We start from the raw sequence: 17,749 nt of genomic DNA, 5'->3' as shown, positions 1-17,749 counted from the left end.
GTCCTGTCCCTCGGACAGGTACCAGAGCTGACTGTTTAGTGAAGTCAGTTGCACTCATTTTACTGGTTCCACAAGAAAAAGGAAAAATAATCATCAATAATCACCCACAAAGGAAAATCCCAGTAGGCTAGGGCTGCAATAACAGATGTTGGATTACAAAGTGTAAATGTGATGCTAAAAGTCATGTTGAGTTGTGCTGAGTTTGAGTCAGTGGATAGTTGTTTGCTGACATCTTTTTCTTGTGTGTCTGCTGTCTCTGATCTCTCTGTTTGATCTTCTCTGATGTCTCCAGACTCTGTCAGGCTGCTGAATGGTTCCAGTCTGTGTTCAGGCAGACTGGAGGTGAAGTCTAACCAGAGCTGGTCCTCAGTGTGTGAAGCTGACTTTGACCAGCAGGATGCAGAGGTGGTCTGTAGGGAGCTTCACTGTGGGCCTCCTTCAGTCCTCCAGGGGGCGCTCTATGGAGAAGTGGAGGCTCCAGTGTGGAGCAAAGAGTTCCAGTGTGGAGGCCATGAGTCTGCTCTCCTGGACTGTAGAAGCTCAGGCTCAGCTAGAAACAGCTGCTCACCTGGCAAAGCTGTTGGACTCACCTGCTCAGGTAGAAGAGGAGCTGCAGCTTTGATGTGGTTCAAACTCACTTTATTTTTTTAATGATGACTCTCTGCTTTCTGTTCAGAGCCTGATTTCAGGTTGGTGGGAGGACCCAGTCGCTGTACAGGTACACTGGAGTTTAAACATCTGGGGGAGTGGAGACCAGTGTATGGCTTTTTCTGGACCCTGAAAGAAGCAGCTGTTTCCTGTGAACAACTGGACTGTGGCTCAGCTGTTTATATAGAAATGGTAGACTCCTCACGCACAACTGGGTGGTTGATCAGTTCTGACTGTGTTCTGTCCAGATCTCCTCTGAGGGACTGTGCAACATCGCATTACACTGACCAAATCCTGAAACTCACCTGCTCAGGTAATCATACTGAGTCATCCGTGACTTCATATTTGACAAAGATGTACCAAGCTGTGACAGATAGCAGCAAGAATAGCAGCCAACCAACCAGCCAGAAAGGACTCTTTCAGCCTAACAGCTTAATAATAATAATAATCATAAATTTTATTTATGAGCGCCTTTCAAGTCACCCAAGGACACTTTACAATAGGATAAAACACTTAGTAAAACAATGGCAGAATAAGAACAATAAAACAAAAGCACAAGATAAAATTAACAAACAGTGGATTCACAGTGAATATGCAGATTTGAACAGATGAGTTTTGAGTTGGGATTTAAACTTTCCAAGTTGCTGCTTTCAGCAGGTGTTTATGGAGAAGTACAAACAAAAAGGCTGGAGGAAGCGAAACTGGTTATTGTTATTGTAAAACAGAGAGCAAGACGGGAAGTGGGAAATGTTCCAGGAGAGGAGCTGGGCTGAGAGCAGGAACTAGAACAGAAGTCAGCACGGATGTAGATCTATATGTAAATGAAGCACAATGAGCACACCTGTGCAGGTACATATCAGATATACATGCTCATTTAAGTTGTGTCTAGTTTCTTAGGGTATATTCACTATAGTGGCATGTTTACATATGATAGCACCATCATGTTCTCATCCCAAAATGTAACATATGTGACAAATTGTTGGTATGTTACGCTTTTGGCCACCCAACCCATCAGTATGTGAGTTGTGTTTAGTTTCTGAGGTTATATCACTATAGTGGCATGTTTATGATTGCACATAATCAAATCTATACTAGTTTCATCAACAGATCATCTGTCTTTGCATTATGAATAGCATTTTGCTTCAAAAGTGTTGCATATGTGTATGATATGATCCACAAATGTAAACAAAGATTTACAAATGTGTACAATTATTTGTGTTGAACTTTTGAGGACTCACAAGTGCATGTTTTAATCCACACACAAATACAAAGCAAGCAGAGGTAGATTGGTCTTAAATAGAAGCCCCCGGTGCACCGTGTGACTAACTAACTAACTTTTCCCCACTCTGCGACACACCCACTGGGGTGTGTCAAACCATGGGAACTGGTGATTCTTTCTGAGACATGTGAAGCTAAAGACACCAGAAACCATAGTCAATTGTCTTCCAGGGGCCAGAACAGGCAACATTGAGCGAAATTAAAACTGCTGGCTATGGATAAATGTAAATTCAGTAAAGTTCTTATTCACGTTGGCAGTAATGACACCCAGTTATGTCAATCAAACGTCACTAAAATTGCCTTAAATTGCTGGCTGTCTGAGTGCCCAAAAAACAATGTGGGCTTTGTAAATAATTGGAAAACATGCTGGAGAAAACCTGGTCTTCTGAGGAGAGCTGTCATCCATCCCACCTTGGATGGAGCGGCTCTCATTTCTAGAAATCTGGCCAAATTTATTAAACCCCCAAAAACGTGACTATCCACAGATTTATGAAACAGAAAATTAGCTTTATGTAAATATTTTGTTAAGTTCCATTTGCCTTTTTATTAAAGCATGAATACCTTCAAGTGTAATAAATAACTCAAATATACCACAAAAATCATTTAAACCAGCGGTCCCCAACCTTCTTTGTGCCACAGACCGGTTTAATGTCCGACAATATTTTCACAGAAAGGCCATTAAGGTGTCGCAGATAAATACAACAAAATTAAATAATACGACCAAGACAAAAACTGATATTTTGTAAATATAATAATAAGTGTGAATTCACTGCGTAATTGTGTAACTTTATTAGCAGCGTCCTCCTGAAATGCGCCAACATCATTGAGAGTAACATCCTCCGCTCTGCCCCTTAACACTCTCTGGTCGCTATGGCAACGCGTAAATATTTATTTCAAAACAAAACACACAACTACAACACGGTAAAAGACAGAGTTAACGATAAAACCCCTGAAAACCATAAATTTCACGTCCAAGCCTCAACTCTCGCGGCCTGGTACCAAACGACTAACGGACCAGTATCAGTCCGTGGCCCGGAGGTTGGGGACCGCTGATTTAAACAACCAGAATGCATGTAAAATAAGAAAAAAATTAAATATTTCAAAACCCCCAACAAAAACCTTTCTTTGGATACAAATGTCTAAAACTACACATAATGTCTCTTTCACATACAAAATCTTACCTTTGTGTCGACAAATTGTACAATACACACAGATCAGGTTGTATTCCCAAGTGGGGTTTTGAGACTAATTTAACCATTGCACAGATCCACAAATGTGAGGTGAATTCAAGTTGCAGTATAAACATCTAACCTTCCACATTAAACATGAGAATGTTTATTTTTTCAAGTAAACTGGAAATTAAACTAGGAAACATGATTTACTGTCATGGTCCTGTCTGTGACCCAGTGTTTGTGGGTAGCTTAATTAATATTATTTGATTTATTTTTATATGTGGTTCAGTTTCCTTGTTTTTCCTAGTGTTGTCATTTGTATTTCTAGTTCTCTTAGTTATTTTGTGGTTTATTTATAATTTCTAATCTTTAGCTTTTGTTACTGTGCCTCCCCTGAGTTCCACCTGTCATGTCTAGTCACCCAGTAAGTTGTGTTCTCATGTCTGTTCTTTTCCACTCCCAGTCTGTGTCTGTGGCCCTTTCTCGTACTCGCGTTCTTGGTGAGTCCAGACTTGCCGAGAACACGAGCACGGACTCGCGATTTGTACAGTTGGAACACCAGCGTACCCGAGGATGTCACAGGTCTGGAGTTTTTACTACTGTCCCCTCTTAAATTAACTGTGATTAATATGTTATGAAGCTTAACTTTAATCTCAGCCAAACTGATTTACTTAGGAACAAATAAAACCCTGAAATAAACCAAATTTGGAAATATATGATATCTTGATAAATCGAGCAGATATTTGAAGTTTACACATCTACATTCTCGCTTGAAAATAACTTATATTATATTAAATATATATATAAAAATATATAATATTTTGTGACCCAGAAAGAGTAATATTTAAAAGTTTTTAGCCGCGCTCCTCCGTCATTGCCGCGTTTGGGTTTTGGATGAAATGCATTCTGGGATATTTAGCTGTACCAAGTACATACAAGTCACCACCAATGCATGCTCGATAAAACAGGCGGAAGGGGGAACACATCCGGGAATTTTTCACGTTCTCGGCTTGATGCGTACTTTGAATTGGAACAGTACTTGGTCTCCGACTGATGACGTATCACGAGTGCACGAGAACACAAGTACGCATATTGAGTACCTGTGTCTTGGCGTGTCTCATGTTTCCTGTTTTATTTTGATAGTCCTTTGGCCTGGGTTCAGTGAATTCAGTTTTGCTTCCTCCCTGTCTCATTTTATTAGGGCGATCGTGGCTCAAGAGTTGGGTGTTCGTCTTGTAATCGGAAGGTTGCCGGTTCGAGCCCCGCCTCAAACAGTCTCGGTCGTTGTGTCCTTGGGCACTTCACCTACTGCTTACTGGTGATGGCCAGAGGGGCCGATGGCGCGATATGGCAGCCTCGCCTCTGTCAGTCTGCCCCAGGGCAGCTGTGGCTACAACTATAGCTTGCCTTCACCAGTGTATGAATGTGAGAGTGAATGAATAGTATTGTAAAGCGCTTTGAGGGGTCCCGAAAAGCGCTATATAAATGCAATCCATTAGATCAGTTCCCGACCTCCCAGCCTATTGTTCCTTCAGTGGGCTGGTTTCAGTCATTATGCAAATGTAATGTTTATAAGATTGGGGAAACCTGCTGTCAGCTGAGACTGAAGAAGTCACTTGGATGAGTGACAAAACGTTTCTCCCACTGAAAATGCTACGTCCAGATGAATTGAATCAATTTTTGGAGAATCCTAGTCTGTCCCTAGTTCTAGTTTCCAGGTTTCAGTTTCCAGTTTCGGGTTATGTTTTCTTGATCTAATGTTTTTAATTTTTTTTGTCACAGCAAGTAAAAGCTGCCTCTTTGAGTTAAACTTTTCATGAACTGAACCGCACAGCGATACATGAGAGAACAAAACAACCATAACTAAGAGAACTAGAAATGCAAATGACTACAGAACCATGAATAACACTAAACGAAAGAACATTAATTAACCAGTAGCACAAACACTGGGTCAGAGATGCTGTAGCTGTACAATGATTCTATTATATTCTAAATAGTAGTCTACATACATGACTTTGTATTAATGTGTTGAATAAACACAGAAGAACACAGGAGTGTGTGGAATGAACTGATCTTCTCTGATGTCTCCAGACTCTGTCAGGCTGCTGAATGGTTCCAGTCTGTGTTCAGGCAGACTGGAGGTGAAGTCTAACCAGAGCTGGTCCTCAGTGTGTGAAGCCGACTTTGACCAGCAGGATGCAGAGGTGGTCTGTAGGGAGCTCGGCTGTGGGCCTCTTTCAGTCCTCCAGGGGGCGCTCTATGGAGAAGTGGAGGCTCCAGTGTGGAGCAAAGAGTTCCAGTGTGGAGGCCATGAGTCTGCTCTCCTGGACTGTAGAAGCTCAGGCTCAGCTAGAAACAGCTGCTCACCTGGCAAAGCTGTTGGACTCACCTGCTCAGGTAGAAGAGGAGCTGCAGCTTTGATGTGGCTCAAACTTACTTTATTCTTTGACTGATGACTCTCTGCTTTCCATTAGAGCCTGTCAGGTTGGTGGGAGGAGCCAGTCACTGTGCAGGAACACTGGAGCTGAAATATCTGGGAGAGTGGAGACCAGTATATGACCTTCTCTGGTCCCTTAAGAAGGCAGTTTTACTCTGTTACCATCTAGACTGTGGCTCAGCTGTTTCTGTCACACAGAGGAAGGAGTCCACATGGAGATCTAAATGGAGTATTAGTCCTGACTGTGTTCAGCCAGGATGTCTTCTGAGAGAATGTGCAACATCAGATTACAATCAGTTCATCCTGAATATCACTTGCTCAGGTAATCGTATTGATGAAATCATCCACAACTTCATATTTGACAGAAATGTACCAAGCTGCAAAAAATAGCAGCAAGAATAGCAGCAGACTGTTTCCATCAGTCACACTCTGGCAGAGCTTCAGAAATCCTCTGCTGTTTATGTCTGTCCATCTTCATCAGCCACTACATCTCTCTCACATCTCCTCTTTCAGGATCCTTCTACTACATTTCAACAGCAGCTTCTTTAATTGTCATTATGAAGGGAACTAACAAACTAATGTCTACGTATTTGAACAGATCACCTGGGCTTTTTTTTTGTATCATCAAAGTCACACAGCAGAGTCTAAGTGTAAGTTCTGTGGCTTCATAACATTTGGCAGTTGGAATCCCTGTCGCTTTCACTGTAGCTTTTGTGCAGATCTCCCATTTACGTTACTATGCTGCCACTACTTAATCCTCCCTCTGTCTGAAAACATATTGAAGACCAAGAAAAGGTCCTGTGGAAGCAGGGACATGTCTTTCGAGGTGGGACTGAAAGGAATTGAAGTTCCACCAGCTAGACTTTCTTTAAATCTAAGAGAGGGATAAATGACTTAACAGCCATCCTTTTATGTAAGACCGCAGTCTATGACTAAACTGTTTGCGTAACATGTACTCTGATTAAAAAAAAAAAAAAAGGGCAGTAAACTAGAAATAGATTTATAGATAAAATGATACCAATGAACCATCCTGTGTAAGCCCAATAAGGGCCAGGTAATGAGAGAATATGGAGTACAGTGGTGTGCTCATGTTTAGAGCCAGTTATAAATCTTAATGCCCCATGACAGGCAGAATCCAACAAATGAAGAGAATGAGCAGAGGCATTCATGTAAACTATGTCACCGTAATCTAGGAGGAGTAAAAAAAAAAAGTGGCAGCAACAAGACTTTTCCTTACGGTGAAAGAAAACACGATATGTTTCTAAAAAAGAACCCCAACTGTAGCCTTGGTTTCTTTAATAGGTGGTCAATGTGTGGCTTAAAGGTAAGTCATCAATTATAATACCTAGGTATTTGTATGGGGCAATAGTTTCAATAGAAATGCCTTGAGCAGATACAAAAAAAGGAAATACTGTTTGAGAACAATTTGACTTTGTTTTTTTCTGCATTTAAAACCAGTCTGAGCTGACTCAGATGTGACTGAAAACTATCAAAAGCTAGCTGTACTTGTTTGAAAATCATGTCGATGGTACAAGCACAACAATAAATAATTGTATCATCTCCATAAAAATGAACCAATGCATCTAGATTTTGTCAAATACTGTTGATATAAATGGTAAATAACGTAGCATAAAGATACTGTTTTCTTCCAGATAACGTTTAATTCAATTATTTGCCCTGTAATTATTATTTTGAAGAATCGCCACCTTTCAGTAGAGGGAGTACAAAGGCACACTTCCATATTTCTGATGAAGTGCTCTGTTGTATAGAAAAATAAATATATAAGACCCTGGCTCTGCTTTGATATTTGCAGCCAGGCGCAAGAAGAAAGGAGAACAATTGTCAGGACTGGATGACTTTTTGGTGTCAAGGCTCTTCAAAGTCTTACATACCTCTTCTACCAAAAGGGTGTAAAGGAAAAAGTATTAGTATTGTATTCAGTTTTGTCTGACACAGGAGTGGAGTCAATAATTAAATAAGGAGGTAGATTGGAGGAATAAGAGCTAGCAGAGAGAGACTGGTTTGCCAAAACCTCCTAGGGTCTTTTAGACTGTCAGTGGTCAAAGTCAGAAAGTAGTCACATTTGGCCTTCCTGATGGAGAAAGTAAACAGATTACACAGCTGACAAAAACATAGCCAATCAGCATCAGATCCAGACTTTCTAGCAGCTGCCCAGGCCTGGTTTCCTTTATGTAGGAGACCGACCAATTCAGAATTGAACTAGGGGCTGTCCCAACCTTTCACACTGACCTGACAAAAATTTGTCCACAAAGGAGATAAAACTCTCCTGAAAATATTTCCAAGCTAAACTGATATTGTCAATATAACATGAAAAACTGAAAAAAAAAAACCTGAAATTTCTCACTGAAAAGCTTTAAATTTCTTTTTGTGATAATGTGATGCTTGGGGAGTGAGATTTTAGTGTTTCTCACAGCACCAACTACGCAGTAATCACTCAGTTCATTGACAAAAACTGCTGATATGGAAAAGTTTAAAAAAAAGGTCAATAAGAGAAGATTTATCTGGGGATTTGAGATCAAGGCATGTGGGAATAATTTGCGTTAGATTTAAAAGCAAGCAGTGTGCCTTCATCAGACACAGAAGAAAGCCAGTTCCAATTAAAATCACCTACCAGAATGATTTCTGGTAGGTGACAGACTGAACGGTAAATGTTAAATCCATCAATTGCCATGTCTTGATGCAGTATAGATTTGGATAGCCAAGTCTCAGAAACAACAATTATATCAGCACCAGTTAAACAGGCCCAGATTCTAATCATATCCATCTTAGAAACCACACTACGAGCGTTTATATGAAGGATGTGTAACCCAGGCATCATTATTAGACACTTATGTATACATTTTCTGGTTAACAAACAACTGTAGAGCTAGTATTATAGCTGACACCACACGTAGAATTTAAGTTATCACAGAAAGGATGACATTTTTCTAAAACCAGTAAACAATAAAATCTGAATCTAATGTTCCAAGGCCTACCAAGAGATCCAATCTCCAGTGCTGATGTCACATAGCCTATAACTACTACCCATGAGTATAAACCAGGGGTCGGCAACCCTGGGCACACAGTTGGCACGCAAAGGGTTAACTGATGGCACGACCATAGCTGGACTGGCCATCAGGCATACCAGGCATTTGCTCGGTGGGCCAATGGTGATTTTTCGTTTTTATGGGCGGATGGGTTTTTTTTTTCTTTTTTTTGTAACGGTATAAACAATGAAAGGTGGTGGCTTGGCCAGATGCTGGCAGATGTGTAAAAATAACTCAGTTGTTTGGTGGTGACGATGGTGGAGCTTCCACAGAGGCCAGCAGGTGGATGAGGGAAAGGGGACGCAGGAGGAGAGATTCGAGGTGGCCGCCGGTCCGACTATCAGGTGAACTGAACTTCAGGTAAGAAGTTATGACCTGCAGTCTATCTGAGTCAGATATAAACCAAGTTTAGGTGGAGTTTATTTTCGTTGTGCTAACTTTTTACAATCAGTTACAATAACTTGTACTGCGTACTGGCTAGCATGATGGAGTTTCTATACAGCTAGGTGAGTGCTATGATGTTACTGATAGTGAACTTTATTTTATTCATAAGATTAGTAGAGTTGCCAACTGTCCCGTAAAAACTGAATCGAGAAAATATTACGCGTTTCGTATTGAGCTGAGAAGGAACACAGCATGTCCCGTACTTTAGCTAGAATGGAAAAAGACACAAAGCTGGTGTTATTCTGTCTTTATGCTGTCAGCTGCCTCTTCTTCGCTCATTCTTTCCCCTCCCTCTTCTGTTTCTACTTCAATGAACATGATCATGAAACTGATCAATAATCAGCTGATCGGCTGTTCTCTCTTGTTTGTTTATCGCCCACTTTGCGCCAGAAAGAGGAAACCAGCCTATGTTGCCTTAAACAACAGCAGCGCGTTTAAGCTTGATCAGCTGTGGTTAGAATTTATTTAATATTAATTTCAAGTATCAGCTGATGTTTGCTGGAGCCACAGCTGTAAAGCTGCTGGTCATGATATCAGTTTGGATATGCAGTGAGAGGAAAACATGCAGATGAAACCAGGAGATGTCCTTACTGAATCATCAGAGCTGAACAGGTGATGGAGAAACAGGTTTACCTTTTAGGTGACATGAATGAGTTAAAGGGAAGTTATGAACTGTTTCTGAGAGACAAATAACACCAGGATCCTTTTCTAAGTAGCTTACAGCTGGTAACTGTGCAGGGGCGGGTCTAGCAAAGTTTTGCCAGGGGGCCAGGTAGGGCATTTATAAATGGTAAAATGATAAATGGCCTGTATTTGTATAGCGCTTTAACTCAGTCCCTAAGGACCCCTTTACACTACATTCAGTCATCCACCCACACACACATTCACACTGGTGATGGCAAGCTACATTGTAGCCACAGCTGCCCTGGGGCGTACTGACAGAGGCGAGGCTGCTGGACACTGGCGCCACCGGGCCCTCTGACCACCACCAGTAGGCAACGGGTGAAGCGTCTTGCCCAGGGACACAACTACTGAGACTGTCCGAGCCGGGGCTCGCACCGGCAACCTTCCGATTACAAGACGAACGGTGAACTCTTGAGCCACGATCGCCCCAATAGGGAGAGGTGGGGCACAAAGAAATACTTTTCTTTCTTGCTCTCATTTAAAATGTCTCGCTTTTATTAAATAATTATCTGAATCTTATAACCAAAGTTTTTATCTGACGTACAACGTATAGAAATCATACATATACCAACAAGACAGTGTACATCACTGTCACCACAGCATTTGTTTTCTTTCAAAGGCTTTTCCTATAGCTGATGGGCCGGTCTCTAGTCAAAATGCCCGGTCCGATTTTTTTGTCCCAGTCCAGCCCTGGGCACGACACGCAGTGAATTAATCTGAGAAGGTGCATTAAAATTAGCTCACATAGACACATTAGTTGTGCTGCTTCTTAATGACGGTATCACGGCATCAGCACAGCATTAGCACCGCGGAAATACACGGATACATCCGTAGACTCGAGACAGTATTCACAATGCATTTTTGGGACTTTCAGGTGTATGGACCAATGTTTTCTTTTCTGATCAAACCAGAAAGCTTTAATGAGCAGCTGGATTTGTCTTGCATTAACTGCCTGGACAAGGAGGACATCGAAATGCAGCTGATTGAACTGAAAAGCTTGACTCTGTGGGTCAAGGTTTGCAGAACTACAGACACAGCTGGAATCCACAGCTGTGCGTGTTCATGGAGCTTGCATTTTCACCTGCTGGACATCAATACCTGTCAATTTTAACTGTCTTCAGAACATTACAGAGGCCTTATTGACAGTATTTGGTTCTACATATCTGTGTGAGCAGATTTTCTCTCACATGAAGAGTGTCCTCAGGTAGCAGTCTGAATGCTGGACACTCAGAGACCTGTGTCTCTGATTGGGAGACCAGAGATCACATTAACAACATGTGTATTTCTGTATTAACAAACATGCCATATTGGCCCAGTTTATTTTTCTTATCATTGTTGTGAGGAGACCATAAATAGCATTTGCGTTTTCTGTTGTACAGTTCATTTGCTGTTATGGAGTTCTTGTTATGGATAAAAAGTGTCTTTTTTTTTGTTTGTTACAAAAGAGCTGATAACTATTCGCTGATAGCTGCCAACATCTGCAAACAAATATAATTCTATAAAGTGGTTCTATATAGTGTGTAACTGTTAATGTAGAGCGTTATTAAATTTATTGCTAATGCAATCATGTGGCACATTGACTTCTGAGGAAATTTTAGATGGCACTCATCATCAAAAAGGTTGCCGACCCCTGGTATAAACTGTCCAATTAGCTGGTAACATGTCTTCCAGGACTCCATCCTAGGGCAAAACAGAGGGCCAGGAGCAAAGGCCCCACAATGGCCAGGAAGGGTGACAGTCGCCCGAAGATCATAGCAAAAGATCTGATTCGACAGGGGAAAGAACTGAACACAGCCAGATGTTTAAGACCCCAGCGGCAAACACAGCCCAGCATCCATTGAGGAACCATAGTCTAGTGAGACAAACTCCAGGAACCCTTGGCAGCAGTATCTGACCCAGGTAGCTGCTGTCAGCTGTTATTCAGGTGCTGAAAAATTATTTTCAGCATCTGGGTTTTTGTGTCTTAGCACGATTTCATTTCGACCCAACCAGTCACGTAGCCAGTCGACTCGGGCCTGCAAGGATGCGGGTCAAATCTTGCCTTAATACAAAGACTTATTAGTTGCATCTCCCATGCCCTGGATATTATGACAAAATTAATCAGACTAAATGCGATTGCCATCGTAATCAATAAGAACTTTTTGCTCCTCCAGCGTACCCTGTGTACAGTGTTGGTTAGTGTTGGGTCTGTGTTTCCACAGACCCAAGTTGGTTTAAGTTTAAGTGGTTTAAGTTTAGAGACTTATTCCTCATGAAGAACGGAAAACAAGACAGAACATCTTCAACCGGCTTTTTTTTTTTGCTAACAAAGGAAGTTTTGGTCAGAACCAGCTCTTGGAGCTCACGCTCCTCACCTGTCTCAAGCCCAAATCCTTCAAAGAGCAGCTTCCCTCGCAGCTATTTATTCCCATGATAGTTACAGTACACAATACAACACAACACAAGCACCTCCCACCGTAGAACCCCCTAGTGGTTACAAAGACAAGGCACTATGTGTGTGTGTGTGTGTGTGTGTGTGTGTGTGTGTGTGTGTGTGTGTGTGTGTGTGTGTGTGTGTGTGTGTGCACGTGTATGCATGTGCAAGAATGTGTTTGTGTGTGTCATGGGGGTGCGTTTGTGTGACCTCCTGCTCACCAAAAGGGTCATAAAAGCAGGAAGCAACATCAAACAGAATCTTCACAAGGGATGTGCTTGGGATAAAACAATATAGCCTCCCCCCAGAACCTCGAGAGGCTGGGGAGGGGGACAAAGGAATGTCTTAATCCTATAGTTTGAACTAAGACTTTACAAATTTAAGAACCACAATGACACATTCAACAATTTGACTTAACAGTTAGTACCCTAACCGAGGTTAGACAGGAACTCGATTACTGGCTCAGTTTATCATTTCCTCCTCTACAGTTAGGTCCATACAAGTGGCTTGCAAAACTATTCGGCTCCCTTGAACTTTCCCACATTTTGTCACATTACAGCCACAAACATGAATCAATTTTATTGGAATTCCACGTGAAAGACCAATACAAAGTTGTGTACACGTGAGAAGTGGAACGAAAATCATACATGATTCCAAACATTTTTTACAAACAAATAACTGAAAAGTGGGGTGGTGATATCAGGCACTACGAATTTGCACAGGTGCATTTAAAACAACTCCAACAGCAGCTTTACAGGTGGAGATGGGAGAGATGCCATTGGGACTGAGAAGGGAGCAGCTCATACTTAATTATTGGGCTAATTTACAGGGCCACGGGCAGGATCACCCAACGCATGAAGTACTTAAACCTTGCTGGGAGAAAGAAAGGAGGGAAAAGAAGAGCTTTGGATGGATTGTGAGGAGACAAGCAACAGAATTTTATCTGGATCAGTTAAACATTAGTCACAGAGTGCCGTTACCGGCAGTACCTCCATGGCTACTTCCTGATGCTACAGTAGACTTAACATTGTTGAACAAGAAGCATGAGGATAAAGCATTTACTTTGACCTCTCATGCGGTACAGGTTTATATTGACCACTATTATAGTTATGTTCAAATATATACAGACGCCTCAAAGAACACAACCGGTCAAACCGGTGTTGCAGTTGTGGTCCCAGAGTTTTCGGTGGAAATGGGTAAAAGGATTAGTGATGGGCTTTCTGTGTACACTGGGGAAATGATCGCAATATTATTAGCTGTTCAGTGGGTGGAGGACGTGAGACCATTACATGCTGTCATTTGTTCAGATTCAAGTTTATCATTGGTCGGTCTACAGCATAGTCACTCAGACAGTAGAGCAGATGTTTTGACGGAAATTCAGCAGTCACTTTTCCGGATACGCATGATGGGACTTGCAGTCGTGTTTTTGTGGGTGCCAGCACACTATGGCGTATGGGCGAATGAAAAGGCAGATAGAGTTGCAAAGGAGGCCTTAAAACATGGGGTGGTTGACATGGCTGTTAGTTTTGGCCAAGCAGAGATAAGGAGTATGGTAAGGCTATGAGAGCCAGATGGCAAAAGCAGTGGGAGGAGGAAAGGAAGGGACGATGGTTGTATAAGATTCAAAGGAGGATGGGAGGAATGAGAAATGCAGGACGGACTAGGAGGGAGGAGGTGATCATATCCAGACTGAGATTTGGACATACTGGATTGAATAATACGTTATTCATGATAGGGAAACATAGTACTGGAAATTGTGATTACTGTGGGGTAGAGGAAACTGTAGAACATGTCTCGTTGCAGTGTCAGAGGTATCAGGTTGAGAGGAGACAATTGGTTCAAAATCTCAGTAACCTTAAACTCAAACTGGATCTTGTTGATTTGTTGCGAAAGGAATCGGGAAGTAAAAGTTATCGGGCCTTATTTCAGTTTTTAAAAGAGGGGAACCTGTTTGGAAGGATTTGAGGATGGTTTTTTTTTTTTGTTTGTTTTTGGGGTTTTTTTGGGGGGGTTTTGAGCGTTGTTCCAGACCATACTCCATACCAGTTGGTGGCGGTAATGCACCTTTCAATTGTTTGCCAACCACCAGTACAAATGTAAGAAAGAAGAAGAAGAGTCAGTGTCACATCGTCCCTCATGCTGTGTGGATCTCCCTGTGTCTCACTGTGAGTTTAGTTTGCTTTTGTATAACTTTCCCCTGCTAGCAAATAAAGCTGAGTTCTTTGTGTTTAAACCTCGTGCCTGAGTGCCTGCATTTTGCGTCCAACTCCTGCCTGCTGCACAGCGATTCATGACAGAACGACGCGACCACAACATGGACCCAGCAGACTTACCCGGGGAGAGCGATCTGATACAAGTCCAACGCCTAGTCGAGTGGATAACCCACACTTCTAATACAAGGGCAAAGATTGTGGGGATAAATGCTATTGAAGCAATCCTCGAAGGAAATTCCTATCTCCACCAGGTCAGAGGATGTTTGGACTTATTGGCCAATTTGAAAGAAGCCTGGGAGGCGGCGCGAGCTCTGGAAATACTGGACTTGGCCCAGCAGCAACAGACAAAAGCCACCCAGGAGCAGCCGCGCCAGCCTCACCGGCCGGATGTGGTTTAGCCCGGCCCGTCGGAGCTGTCTACGGGGAAGAAACGACGATCGCGCCACCGGCGCGCCACCCCACAGCCGGACGTTCGGACTTCTAAATCAGCTCCTGCTGGAAGCTCAGATGAGCCCATCCAGCACTCCGCGGCTCCCACGCTGCCACCTGCCTTGTCCCCTGGGGGTTCTGGAGAGCCCGGCCAGCACTTTTTTGTCTCCGCTGGGGGTTCTGGAGAGCCCGGCCAGCCACCCGTCTCTGCTGGAGGGTCCGAGGGGCCCGTTCAGCCACCTGTCTCCGCTGGAGGGTCCGAGGGGCCCATTCAGCCATCACCGTCATCCACGCCTGCAGCGGCCTCGTCATCCACGCCTACAGCGGCCTTGTCAGCTGGAGGGCCCGAGGAGCCTGTCCAGTCTCTTGCCTCGTCAGCTGGGGGTCCAGGAGGACCCAGCAAGCACGTCTTTATGTCTGCTGACGGTTCTGGCGAGACCGTTCAGCCACCACCGGCTCCACCACCACCTGCAGCAGCTTCATCCACGCCGCCTGCAGCAGCTTCATACACGCCGCCTGCGACAGCTTCATCCACGCCGTCTGGTCCAGCCTCCTCGTCTTCCGCCTCGCCTGGTCCAGCCTCCTCGCCTTCCGCCTCGCCTGGTCCAGCCTCCTCGTCTTGCGCCTCGCCTGGTCCAGCCTTCACGTCTTCCTCTGGTTCCGCAGCTGCTATGTTGCCCTCTGGTCCAGCCTCGTCTGGTCCTGCGGTTGACTCGCCACTTCCTCGTCCACACTTTGCATGGCCGGCTCGTCACCAAGATCTCCTTTGCCTGAGTCGCCGCCGTTGCCGTACGCACAGTCGGCCCCCTGAGCTGTTTCCACGTCACCGCCGTTGTTCTGGATGGGACGACATCTTCCACGCATTTCCTGATGAATCCGCAGACTGAGTCTGTGTACTCATCAATGTCATTAGCAGCCATGTGAAACATTTCCCAGTCCGCGTCATCAAAACAGTCCCGCAGCGTAGACTCCGATTGGTCCGACCAACTGTGCACCGCCCTCAGGGTTGGAGCTTCCTGTTTCAGCTTCTGCCTGTAGGCAGGTAGGAGCAGGATGGAGCGGTGATCTGATTAGCTGAATGGAGCGCGGGGGAGGGCTTTGTATGCATCCCGGAAAGAGGTGTAGCAGTGGTCAAGTAGCCTGTCTCCACGAGTGTTGAAATGGATGTGTTGGTGGAATTTTGGTGAAACTTTCTTCAGGTTTCCTTTATTAAAGTCCCCGGTCGTGATAAACGTCGCCTCTGGGTGTGCGGTTTCCTCACTGCTGATCGCGCTGTACAGTTCCCTGAGTGCTCGGTCAGTGTCGGCTTGTGGGGGAATGTAAACAGTCGTAATAATCACTGCTGTATATTCCCTCGGTAGCCAGAATGGCCGGCACTTAATCATCAGGTACTCCAGGTCCGGTGAGCAGAACCCCGGTAGTTGTATTGCGGAGTCCGGTACCTTATCCGATAGCCAGGTTTCTGTAAGGCAGATCACGCAGCAGTCCCGCATCTCTCACTGGAATGAGATCCGTGCCCGAAGCTCGCACAGCTTGTTCTCCAGAGACTGCACATTAGCCAGCAATAAACTGGGTAACGGTGGTCTGTTAGTGCGTCGTCTCAGTCGAACTAGAATGCCAGATCTTCTCCCTCTGCGTCGGCGTTTGCGGCCTCCAGGGCCAGAGAACAAAGGCGTCTCAGGTGAGATGAATGGGGGGTCTGCAAACTGAGGGTCCGTGTTGCAAAACTTGAACTCCGGAAAGTGATGAGAAAGTCCGTCTTTTATGTCCAGTAAGGTTTGTCGGTCGTACACAAGGAGACGTGTGCTACTCGTGAAAAAATAAAGGAAAAGTAAAATTAAACACAAAAAACAGCTGTTGCTTGGGGGAGCTCGCGACGAGGCTGCCATACTCGGCGCCATCTTACAACAGTAAGTAATTAGTGACTGAGTAGCCCGGGGCGTTTCTCTTGATTTTTTTAGTAAAATTCTTTAGTAAATTCATTCACCTGTACAGATTAGCTAAACGAACCCTGACGGCCGAGTGCTTATTTTAGCTAGCTAGGTCTCAGGACCTAGCTAAGGATGATATTTACGGATTAGCTTACAAACACGTTTAACTTACCGAAAAAGTGCAGCGGGGCCTCGGGTCCTTCTGTCATCTAGTCCAGTTTACTGAAGAACACCTCAGGCTGTCAGGTTAAAACACTCGGTCGTGTTTTCATAGCGTAAACGCTGGCCTTCCTCTCAGAGCCTACGCTCTATCTGCTATTCCCGAACAGAGATACGCAAGTTTCAAGTCAGAAGCTGTCAAAGCAGTCAAAGCTGTTATGATGACGTTTCACCCCAATTTAACATCACCGCGGTAGGAATTAGAATCAAACTTATGGGAACGGAGACGCCTTGGACATGATGACCCTTGGACATCAATCAGCATGAGGAGAACTATTGATAACAAAAGAAAGAATCTTTGGAAAAAAATTATCTACGGAGAATTTATTTATTTTAGTCTGACCCCAGTCCCATCCGCTAACATGGAGGAGGCAGGGTTTATGGCCTATAGTGCAGCCAGACACCAGGGGTCGATAGAGATGTTTTGGCTTCATTTTTGGGGAGCTGTCGCGTCGTCCATGTTTTCTACAGTCAATGAGTCATGGACAGTGCTGTCGGCTACTGTTTTTTTTTTTTATTGCCAAAATTGCAAAACGCTTAGCAAAACCTCTTTAACTTTCCTCTGCTTCACTTCAGCAGCATTAGGTAATGGTCATATGTTGATTCAATGTGTTCTTCAGTTTTTGATTCACTGCAGAATATTTTTAAGGCAGTTATATGCTATAAAAAGCCAAAAAATGATAGACTCCAAGCTAAAGCCCAGGGGGGAATTAATTTAAAAGTGTATACATATTGAAGAAAGTGGCTTGACCAGTTTCCCTGGCTAAGATACAGTAAATCTGACAACATGATGCACTGCATTTACTGTTGTGAGTGTGGAAAGATCATGGCCGG

General features: G+C 43.8%; 1 protein-coding gene across 1 annotated transcript in view; it reads left to right on the top strand.

The window, feature by feature from the left end:
• The window catches only part of LOC118453408 (scavenger receptor cysteine-rich type 1 protein M130-like), a 39,451-nt gene that overhangs the window by 6,476 nt on the left and 15,226 nt on the right, over positions 1-17,749 (top strand). Inside the window, exons 8-11 of the mRNA XM_087842673.1 lie at positions 293-598; positions 677-961; positions 5,190-5,495; positions 5,573-5,857. Of these exons, the coding sequence (XP_087698799.1) occupies positions 293-598; positions 677-961; positions 5,190-5,495; positions 5,573-5,857 (1,182 nt within the window). The remainder of the gene's footprint in view (positions 1-292; positions 599-676; positions 962-5,189; positions 5,496-5,572; positions 5,858-17,749) is intronic.

This window comes from Neolamprologus brichardi, chromosome 7, assembly GCF_056152115.1.
Source record: "Neolamprologus brichardi isolate AB-2024 chromosome 7, ASM5615211v1, whole genome shotgun sequence".
NCBI classification, from domain to species: domain Eukaryota; kingdom Metazoa; phylum Chordata; class Actinopteri; order Cichliformes; family Cichlidae; genus Neolamprologus; species Neolamprologus brichardi.
This window is presented reverse-complemented; position numbering and strand designations above follow the sequence as displayed.